This window comes from Typopeltis vanoorti, chromosome 26 (genome assembly GCF_054136105.1).
Source record: "Typopeltis vanoorti isolate ZY-2024b chromosome 26, IOZ_Tvanoo_1.0, whole genome shotgun sequence".
Taxonomy (NCBI): Eukaryota; Metazoa; Arthropoda; class Arachnida; order Uropygi; family Thelyphonidae; genus Typopeltis; species Typopeltis vanoorti.
This window is the reverse complement of record NC_143574.1, coordinates 10158871-10170888: the sequence shown is the minus strand read 5'-3', so window position 1 is coordinate 10170888 and position 12018 is coordinate 10158871. Positions and strand designations below refer to the sequence as shown.

Sequence of the window (12018 nt, the reverse complement as noted above, 5' to 3'; positions counted from 1 at the left end):
ATTATTTAATCTGATACAATGGAGAGAAACATCGTGAATTAAAAGTTTTGGCATATATTTTGCTGTGTTACTTCTAATCATTTCTGTGGATTGTATGAATGCTACAGCTTTATCATGTCAGTTTGTTTTATGGATTGTTTAATTTTGAAACATATACCATGATCAGAAATTTTAAAATCATAAAGAGACTAGCATGAAAGTTTGCATACAAACATTTGCATGCAGTCGATTCTTTCACCATAGAAAACACTATTATAACAGATTACTGGAAGATTTGAAAATCCCACTGCTGATCTAAATGAAATTTACTATAGCAAATGATCTCATATAATATACTATTTCTGTAATCTTCACAAGTTCAGATTAATTATGCAATATTGAGTCAATCAACAGGGCCGAATCATGCTGATAAAAGAAAATTAAAGATATTGACAATTATTACTTTAAATGTGCAGCTACATCAGAATAAATGCTAATTTTAGCATTCTTCTGTTTTTCTTGTTATTAAGCATGCTTTTTTTTTGATAATCTGAATGAATATCAAATGTCAGTTTGTTTATTTACAAAATTTTAAGATCTAATTATTCTTTAAATATTTTTTGTTTAGGTTTCACCGTGAGTATACAGAAGGTTTAGTACCAGACTGGACGATAACAAAATTGTCAGTTATGCCACATGAAAAGCAGCTTAGTTCCTAACTACTTGTTACTTCATTTACTTAATGATTCCATTTTTTTAAGGAATTTAAAAGGCAAATAAGTAAAATCCTTTAGCGTAAATTTACTGCCTATTTTGTACATTAAAATTGTGAAAAGTGGTTATATGTATAGAGCAGGATATTTGAAAGAGAATTCAGCTTATCTGCTGATCGTATTTAAATTTCAATAAATTTTATAAATATACATATTTAAGTTTTGATTATGCAGATATTTCATCATCATCAGTTTCTTGATATGTACACTCAAGGGATATACAGACAACTAATGACAATACTACTAGGATATCCTCCTATTCTCCAACTGTAGTTTTGTTGTGCAGGAAATTCTGCTGCTGCCTGAACATCAGCACTGATAGCATTCACCCCTAATGTGAATGCTATCAGTGCACCCAACCATAACATTTTCTCTGTCTTCTATACAGCATTCATGTATGTGTTAATTTAGTTTCAATAAGATTGTAAACGTATACGTCTGATGGCTCCTTTGTAATATTATGCTATTATTTACTTTATGTTCTCTTTACTCTATTGTTACATGTTTTACTCTTTACCTTAGATTATTACAGGTTATCTAATTTCTGATACCTTGAGAACCTTGGGAAATTTATTTAATGTTACGACTGCGCTACCACGATTCCCCTTTATAGATATTAAATATAGATGAGATTATCTGCAGAATCTCAAGGCTTTATTGACAGTCTTGGCTACTCTTATTTACCTTCGCTCACAGGCTCATATTTATTTAGAAACAGCATTGGATTAAGGATCAGTGAATACACATTTTTTTTTACATAACAAACATATTTATTAAACTACGATGCAATTATACAGTATCTTAAATGAATTGGCTCTTTCTAAAAATCTAAAGCTAAGAATTATAATATCTCAATAATTGTACATACATTAAAACATGCAGCAATACTATCATACAGAAATGTATGTTCTCATCACAATACTAATATGCTCATGCAATATATACTTTAATTAACAGGTTTTTCATATCTAAATTATACAAATTAATCTTCAGCTTCTTAGTCCGGAACAAACAATCACAATTAAACTTTGTAAGTGTCCCATGAACTATCAGTCTATCTTCCGTAATGTTAAACAAACACATAAAATTTTACTCACAGTTCTTCTCTGAAACATATATCTTAACGGCTCTCTTATCTCTTTACTGGTTCCACTGATCCTGGGCCTCAACATTCATGCGAGCTTCTTTCCTTTAGCAGCGTCGCATCGTGGAGAGCTCGAGGCATATTACACCGAAGCTTTCTGGATCAGCCGATGGCTTTCAATGTCTGATGTACATGGTCCAACTTCTCTTTCCGTTCAATGCCTCATGGTGTCCACTGCTTCTCTCTGGACTGTCATACATGATGCTGGATCAAGACACTATGAGAGGAGACTGCTCCTTTTTTTAATTCACCCCCGATGATTTCTTATACTTCTCATGTGGTCCCTGGATTAAGGGTTGAGAACCCCCTAATATCATCATCATCATCAAATTCCTGCCATGTACCCTCAAGGGGTGTACAGGATATGATAGTACTACATGAAAAAAATTACATCATTATTAATTTCCTATCTACAATTTTCCTCCAAATCAGTCTGTTACTTGTCAAGACTCCAACATTATCAGATCTTATATTTCTATAGTCTAAAGAACTTTGTACTGTATCGATCCACCTATATCTTGGTCTTCCTCTGGGTCGTTTTGCTGCCAGCCTGGCAGAGAACACTTGTTTTGCTAATCTTTCCTCGCCCATTCTGTTTAAGTGACCATACCATCTTAGATTAGCTCTGCTAATGCATTCCTGGATGCTGACAATGTCAAGTTCTTTCCTAATATCCTTGTTTTTAATATGATATTGCCATTGATGCCATCTGTTCACACCTATAATCTTTCTCAGGATTCTCATATCTGTGGTCTCTAGTCTTTGGTCAAGTGTTTTACTTCTGACCCAGCTCTCAGATCCATAAGTTAAAACTGGTTTGAACACTGTCTTGTATACAGCTAATTTAGTGTTCCGACTAATTTCTCTCTTATTCCATATGAATTTATTCAATTGACTTCCCACCATACCAGCTTTGCTGATTCTGTTGTCTATTTCTATATTTAATTTACCATCTTCAGTAAAAATCGTGCCTAAATAGCTGAAATGTTTTACTTGTTCCACAGGTTCTCCATTCACAACACAGTTGACATTTTTAATAATTCTGCCTATTTTCATTGTCTTTGTCTTTTTATTGCTGACCTTCATACCATATCTATTACAACAGCTATTCAATTTAGTCCGAGAATCTTGCAGACTTGTAGCAGATTTATTTAGAAGTATAACATCATCCGCATAAAGCAAAGAGCTGACATTAACATCTCCAATTTTGATATCATGTTTAATACCACTTTCTTTCATAATGTGATCCATATAGATAATGAATAACAGAGGGGATAATGTACATCCTTGTCTCACACCAGATTTAACATTAAACCATCTTCCTGTACTTCCTTCAATTCTAACTGCTGACTTACAACTCAAATAAAGACTAAGTATTGCTTGATATAATGCCCCATTGACACCATATAACTGCAGCATATTGAATAGCTTCTCTCTTGGCACCTTGTCATATGCCTTTTCCAGATCGACAAAACTTAAATACAGATCTTTGTATTTATATTCCCATGCTTTCTCGACTATTTGTCGTAAAGTGAAGATCTGATCCTGACAGCCTCTATTTGGCCTGAATCCAGCTTGTTCTTCACCAAGCTTTTCTTCCACAATTCTTCTCAACCGTTTCTCAAGTATACTTGCATAGATCTTGCCAGGAACACTCAGTAGGGAAATACCTCTGTAATTCTCACATGCAGTTTTATTTCCCTTTTTATATATGGGTACTATGAGAGCTCTACTCCAATCATCGGGAATTCGTCCCTCTGTCCAGGCTTTCTGAACTATGCAGTGCAGCCACTGTAAGACTCTTATACCACCATACTTCAGCATTTCTGGTCGAATATCATCTACTCCTGCTGCCTTTCCACATTTCAAGCCTTTGATGGCTTTTTCTACTTCTAGTATGGATATGTATTCCTGACTGCATGCCTGGTCAGTGTTTTTTACCACTGTGCTGTCATCACTGCTTGTTTCATTTAGCAGTTTTTCAAAGTAATTACTCCATACTTCAAGGATATCTTTTTCTCCCATTTTCATGTCACCTTTGTCATCTCTAATTCCTTTTACAGCACTCTTTCCTCCATTCTTAAGCTTCTTCAACAACCACCAGAATATTTTGCCACCTTCTTGATATTTATTTTCTATGTTCTTGCCAAAGTCCTCCCATGACTTTTGTTTAGCTAGTTTTACACAGTGTTTAGCATTCTTGCATTTGTCTCTATATTCTCTAAGAGCACAAGTTGACATATTTGACAGGAACTTTTGGTATGCTTTCTTCTTTTCCTTCACTGCCTCTTTAACTTCCTGTGTCCACCAGGGAGTTCTGATTTTTTTATCCTTACAGATAACCTCACCACATGCCTCTCTGGCAGAATCAATCAATATTTTCTTCAGAGTTTGCCACTGAATCTCCAAGGTTTGATTCCTGTTCTCAAACTCTTTCATTTTTTCTTCAATAATCTTTGTGTATTTTAGCCTACAGTTCACATCTGAGAGCTGCTCAACTTTTATTCGCTTTAAAACTTTCTTACATGTTATTCTTTTCAATATGAAATTCAGTTTTATCCTGCTCAAGACTAAATAGTGATCACTTCCAATTTCAAATCCTCTGTACATTCTGGTGTCCTGCACCAGAGAGAAAACATCACTATCAACAATAACATAGTCATGTGGACAGACTTATGTGTTCGTCGAACATGTTGTTTATTATTTTAACGGTATAATAGAACACAGAAACTAAGTAAATAATTAATTTATTAACTTGATGTTGATATTTCGCTGGTGTTATAACCAGCATCTTCAGAGCACAAAAACACTGTTTGTCACAATATGCGTGACTAAAACAACATGGTGTACTTAAACAAAATTGTAGCAGCAACACAAAGACTAGAGTCCTGATTTTGGTGCCCTCTATTTGAAAAAAAAAAAAAAAAACACTATTATATATTACTAGAGTCCTAGAAAAGTGCTAGTTTTTTCTTAATATGACTGTCTCCCAGATCTTCGGCAGGTTGATACAGCCATATTTGTTGAGATTGGGGGTGTGTTTTAGGGCTTCTGTCACCTCTAAGAACAATCTCTCTGATTTATACGGGTTTCTGTGTAGTACTTTTGTGTTTTTCCAGTTGATCCTGTGTGCAGAGTTATCCAGTGCATGGTCTGCTAGGCCCGACTTCCCATAATGATATTTCCAGACGTATCTTTTATGTTCGCTGATGCGGATGTTCACAGTTCTTCCTTTTTGACCATAGTAGGCTTGATTGCATGAGCAGGGTACTTGGTAGACTCCTGGATGTGATAAAGGAGGAATGCTATCCTTGGGTGAGCGGATGAGGGTGGCTAATTTGCTATATGGTCTGAATGTAGTGCGTAGTTTATGTTTATTGAGAATTCTTGAAATCTTTTCGGATGTGCCTTTAATGTAAGGGATGGTGACTGTTTTGTTGTAGTTCTCTGTGGTGGATGGTGGGAGGGGTTTCTTAGGGGTGTTTAGTATTTTGTTTATTTTATGTGGATTGTAGCTGTTGGCCAAGAAGGTGTGAGACATAAGTGAGTCAGTTCAGCAGTCAGAGCCTTGTCATTGGAACAGATTGCTCTCGCTCTATGGGTTAGCGTTTTTAATATGCCATATTGTTGAGAAGGATGATGGTGTGATTGTTTGTGTAAGCATCTGCCTGTATGTGTGGGTTTTCTAAAAACTGAAAATGATAAGGAACCATCTGGGAGACGTGTGATGAGTGTATCCAGGAAGGGCAGACAGTAGTTGGTTTCCAGTTCCATAGTAAAGTGGATTTTTGGATGTTGGCTATTTAAATGTGCTAAGAATGTTTTCAATGTCTCAGGGCCATGTGGCCAAATAGCAAGCACATCATCAACATAGCATAGCCAAAGTGTTGGTTTGAGAGTGGCTTTATTGATTGCTTGTTTTTCCAGGTGTTCTATGTAAAAGTTGGCTGGGGGGGGGGAGCCCATGGCTGTCCCATCAATTTGTTTGTATATTTTCCCTTTCCATGTGAAATATCCTGCATGTATTGTGAATTTGAATAGTTCAAATATATCACGGGGGAAGTGTGACTTCAGTAGATTGAGGGTTTCTATTAGTGGTACATTTGTGAATAGTGAAGTGATGTCAAAGCTTACTATGAACTCAAACCCTTCCATGTTAAAACACCGAGGATCTATGGAGCACCAAAAATTCACAAACCAGGCACACCCCTATGCCCAATTGTGGACAGTATAAATAGTCCCACATACAAACTGGCTAGACATTTAGCTAAGCTACTAGCCACTCTCACAAACAATTCTCCCTCCTTTGTCAAAAATTCAGCACACCTAAAAAACATCTTACAACACCTTACCCTAAAAAGCTCAGACTTAATAGTAAGCTTTGACATCACTTCACTATTCACAAATGTACCACTAATAGAAACCCTCAATCTACTGAAGTCACACTTCCCCCCTGATATATTTGAACTATTCAAATTCACAATACATGCAGGATATTTCACATGGAAAGGGAAAATATACAAACAAATTGATGGGACAGCCATGGGCTCCCCCCCCCCCCCCCTAGCCAACTTTTACGTAGAACACCTGGAAAAACAAGCAATCAATACAGCCACTCTCAAACCAACACTTTGGCTACGCTATGTTGATGATGTGCTTGCTATTTGGCCACATGGCCCTGAGACATTGAAAACATTCTTAGCACATTTAAATAGCCAACATCCAAAAATCCACTTTACTATGGAACTGGAAACCAATAACTGTCTGCCCTTCCTGGATACACTCATCACACGTCTCCCAGATGGTTCCTTATCATTTTCAGTTTTTAGAAAACCCACACATACAGGCAGATACTTACACAAACAATCACACCATCATCCTTCTCAACAATATGGCATATTAAAAACGCTAACCCATAGAGCGAGAGCAATCTGTTCCAATGACAAGGCTCTGACTGCTGAACTGACTCACTTACGCCACACCTTCTTGGCCAACGGCTACAATCCACATAAAATAAACAAAATACTAAACACCCCTAAGAAACCCCTCCCACCATCCACCACAGAGAACTACAACAAAACAGTCACCATCCCTTACATTAAAGGCACATCTGAAAATATCTCAAGAATTCTCAATAAACATAAACTACGCACTACATTCAGACCATATAGCAAATTAGCCACCCTCATCCGCTCACCCAAGGATAGCATTCCTCCTTTATCACATCCAGGAGTCTACCAAGTACCCTGCTCATGCAATCAAGCCTACTATGGTCAAAAAGGAAGAACTGTGAACATCCGCATCAGCGAACATAAAAGATACGTCCGGAATTATCATTATGGGAAGTCGGGCCTAGCAGACCATGCACTGGATACCCCTGCACACAGGATCAACTGGAAAAACACAAAAGTACTACACAGAAACCCGTATAAATCAGAGAGATTGTTCTTAGAGGTGACAGAAGCCCTAAAACACACCCCCAATCTCAACAAATATGGCTGTATCAACCTGCCGAAGATCTGGGAGACAGTCATATTAAGAAAAAACTAGCACTTTTCTAGGACTCTAGTAATATATAATAGTGTTTTTTTTTTTTTTTCAAATAGAGAGCACCAAAATCAGGACTCTAGTCTTTGTGTTGCTGCTACAATTTTGTTTAAGTACACCATGTTGTTTTAGTCTCGCGTATTGTGACAAACAGTGTTTTTTGTGCTCTGAAGATGCTGGTTATAACACCAGCGAAATATCAGCATCAAGTTAATAAATTAATTATTTACTTAGTTTCTGTGTTCTATTATACCGTTAAGATAATAAACAACAATAACATAGACAATGAGACTTTTCTTATTCCTAGCCTCTTCTCTCCATGTGAATTTGTGCACATTTTTATGTTGAAACATGGTGTTAGTAATAAGCAGTACATGTCCTGAGCAGAAATCCAACAGATATTTGCCATTATTATTAGCTTTGCTCTTTTCTCCAAATTTTCCCAAAATATTTTTGTAAGTCTCACAATCATTTCCTACTCTGCTATTTAGATTCCCAACAAGGACCAATTTTTCATTGTGTCAGTTGCTTTTTCTAAAGCCTCAAAAAATTCCTCCACTTCTACCTTAGTAGAACCTTCTGTGGGTTCTAAGGTTCTACCTTAGTAGAACCTTTTCATTTTTCATTGTGTCAGTTGCTTTTTCTAAAGCCTCAAAAAATTCCTCCACTTCTACCTTAGTAGAACCTTCTGTGGGACCATAGGCACAAATAAGTCTCATTGTCCAGTTCCCCATTCTCATATTTGCCCACATTACTCTACTTGAGACTGACTGCCATTCAAGAAGATTAGCCTCGTATTTTGTGTTGAATACTATGGCTACTCCTTCTTTTCCTTGATTGTTATTGCCTGAATATAACATTTTGTATTTATTGCTCAGAAAGATCTCACCAGTTTTGGTCTTTTTTGTTTCAGTCACCCCTATTATGTCGATCTGGTACTTATCTAATTCCTCAGCTAGCTCCATTTCTTTGCCATTCAGGCTTCTTACGTTGATAGTACCGATCTTTAACTCTGGTGATGTTGAGTTGACCCCTGCACAAAAGGGGATATGATCTTCAAAGTTGTTGATTACTTCTGTTACCCACAGTACACACAAAAACAATCTTATTTACTAATTGCGGGATATCCTTAGATGTTCGCCACCTTTTGTTGCACTGTCCTTGAGACTTGTATTTGGTTAAGCTTGAACACAATTGAAAGCACTTTACATTGTGCAAACAAAGTTTCTAAGCTATTTCTTTTTAATCAGAACCACATCAAATGACGGGCCGCCTTCTAAGGCATTGCCCTAGAAATATACAGTTTAACATTCATACAGTTTCAACATATACTTGCATGGTTTTGCAATCACAAAATTATTACAACTACAGTGTCAACATATACCTTATATACCAAATTCATAACAAAAATTTACAATCAGTGTTAAATTACAATATCCTTCTTTATATAAGGTGTCCCAAAATTCACGCAAGATTTAAATTTAGCGCCATTTGTGCGGTAAAGTGTTGCCAACGAGAAAAAAAAGAGAGCATGACAGCTGACAGTTCAGAGTTATTAAAAATGGAGCACTACACGAAAGAACAACGCATTTTCATTGTTGAACAATATTTTAAAAATAATGAAGGTTTGGGAGCTACAGTTTGCAATTTTCGTACAAAATATGGTCGGAATAGTGATTTAACTTCATCAACTGCGAAAAGATTAATTAAAAAATTCAAGGAAACTGGATCAATTAGTGATCTTATACACTCTGGCCGTCGTTCAACAGAAAACATCGAAGCAGTTCGTGAGAGTGTTGCTGAGAGTCCAGGAACATCAATTCGGCACCGTGGTCTTGAATTGGACATTTCGAGAAGCTCTCTACAACGTATTCTCACGAAAGATTTGCATCTTTATGCTTACAAAGTTCAATTGACTCAAGAACTGAAGCCTACTGACCACACACAGCGAAGAGAGTTCGTTGAATGGATTATGGAACAACAACAAGTGGATGCTTATTTTTCGAACAAAATCATCTTCAGCGATGAGGCTCATTTTCATCTTGATGGCTTCGTTAATTGACAAAAATGTCGCATTTGGGGTTCAGAAAATCCACGAGTGATTGTTGAGAAACAAATGCATCCACAACGTGTCACTGTTTGGTGTGCGGATTTTGGGCTGGAGGCATCATCGGTCCATTCTTCTTCAAAAATGCGGCTGGTAAGGCAATAACAGTTAATGGTGCTCGCTATCACGACATGATAATCCAGTTTTTTGTGCCTAAATTGCAAGATATGGATGTGGACGACGTGGTTTCAACAAGACGGTGCCACATGCCATACAGCCCGAGAAACAATTCAATTACTGCATGAGTCATTTCCTGGTCTTGTAATTTCCTGTATTGGTGATCAGAATTGGCTGCCCAGATCATGTGACTTAATGCCGTTGGACTTTTTTCTTTGGGGTTTTTTTGAAGTCTAAGGTTTATGCCAACAAGCCCACGACCACCCACGGCTTGAAGGAGGAAATTGAGCGCCGTATCAACGAAATTCAGCCACATTTATGCAAAACAGTCATGGAAAATTTCGACAAAAGAGTGTGTATGTGCCAGCAAAGCCGTGGAGGCCATTTACCCGATATGCTATTCCATGTATAACCCTATACTTCATACTTTATGAATCAATAAGAAATTACAATTTTTAATTAAAAACCCGTGTTTTCTATCAAAATTACTTCTTGCGTGAATTTTGGGACACCCTGTGCAATATTTGTTGTAGATGTCCTCCCGCGATGAGTCTTCGGACTCCTTGGAGGTATCAGGAATAATAATAATAATAATATTCGTGACCTCTGTAAAAGTTGATGCAAAGTTAAGAAACAAATTTCAACTGCATCGAATTTTACAAGATTATTATAATTTTGTGGGCGAGATTCACATTGAAGAAATTGTGCATTGGTAGGAATAGGAAAAAATTATCAAAAAGCATCTTTTCTATCTTCTGCTCTACTGACACCACTACAGTATATATTGCTCAACTATTTTCAATTAAATTGAAATATAGTTTTTTTTAATTTCTTAAGGTCCTCTGAAAATTATTTTGGCTTACTTATACTAAAATGATTCTTTCTAAAAGCCAATTTAGAATATATTCATTTCTTATAATGCTTAAAGGTACCCTGAGAATTTCATCATAATCAGAATAAGAATTGTGTGAAGGCAGATGTGAAAGAGTTGTTGGAAGAAGCAAAAAAGAAGAGTGAGAGGGAGAAGTTGGAAGTTTTTTTTTCACTTGGTTAGACTATAATAAATTTAGTTTAATCCTTTATCCAAGTGTAAGCAAACAAAGTTTGCACCTCAAAATATATTCAGGACTGAGGTAAGGTAGTGCAACACCAGGCAACTCCGAACAAAGGTGCATATTTACCTATAGGAGTTAGCAACAGGTCTGCCTTCCACTGACAAGACCTCAATAAAGGTTGAAATCGGTCTGAGTAGTGGCCCTTCCCTTAATGCATAGCAGTTTACATGTCCCTAAGGAGATGTGCTTTGCATTATGGGAGATACTGAGACAAGGAGTGACGAGAGCTTGGTCCACCTTTGCTCGGAGTTGCCTGGTGTTGCACTACCTTACCTCAGTCATGAAGATATTTTCAGGTGCAAACTTTGTTTGCTTACACTTGGATAAAGGATTAAACTAAATTTATTATAGTGAGAGGGAGAAGTTTGTAAGTAGTCACGCTGTGATAGAGGTGAATTGAGAAGAAAAGCAATAATAGCTAATGAATCAATACATAGGTTATGCAGAAGGAACGATGTAGAGTTTGTGAATCTATTGCCTGAGTGTGATGGATGGAAAATGTATAATGCTGATGGACTACACTTAAATGGATTCGGTCTGTGAAGAGAACATCATTCACTGAGAGTGTGGAAATGCAAAGTCAGGAAGACAAAAGCAATTAGGGCAGATGTATGTGTGTACATGCGTGTGTATGAAAGCACTCATGAAACAAATGAATGTGTGAATGAACAAAAATTTACAATCTAGTCTCTGAGGCAACAGTATCGAATGAGTTAGTCAATTCAGGATGTAAAGGTGGTTTGGGGACATAAGGGGATGTACGGTTTCTATGCTAATACTAGAAGCATCAGGAATAAGAGGGGAAAGTTTTTGGCATTGTTAGTGCAACCTCTCCAGAAGTTATAGGCATTAGTGAGACTTGGCTAACAGCAAATAACATAGTCACAGGGATAAAAATGTGATGTATTTAGTATTTTTCAGGGAGGATAGAGTACACAGGACAGGCAGCTGATAGCAACTGAATTGCAGCCAAGATTAAAGGTCAATTGGTGCAGATGGCAGTCTTTTGAGTTAATCTAGTGTGAATGCAATAGTACAAAATATAAAATTGATTGCTGCTAAAAGTCAGGGGCATCGGGGTTGATGTGAAAGACATGCATCAGCAGAATAGCATACTGAGTGCAAGTCAAGTAATTATCATGAGGGACTTCAACTTCAGAGATACAAATTGGAAGGAGGAAAGATCACCTGGCAGGAAGGAAATGCAATTTATACACCACTTACTGAAAGAATTAT

The 12018-nt window shown here is 36.9% G+C and overlaps 1 protein-coding gene across 2 annotated transcripts in view; it reads left to right on the top strand.

Moving 5' to 3' along the window:
• LOC150092317 (m-AAA protease-interacting protein 1, mitochondrial-like) overlaps positions 1–906 on the top strand; it is a 36064-nt gene extending 35158 nt beyond the window's left edge. For both annotated transcript variants that reach the window (XM_090415114.1, XM_090415113.1), the window contains exon 5: positions 608–906. In XM_090415114.1, coding sequence (XP_090271240.1) covers positions 608–698 — 91 coding nt within the window. In that variant the 3' untranslated portion in view covers positions 699–906. The remainder of the gene's footprint in view (positions 1–607) is intronic.
• Positions 907–12018: the final 11112 nt, after the last annotated feature.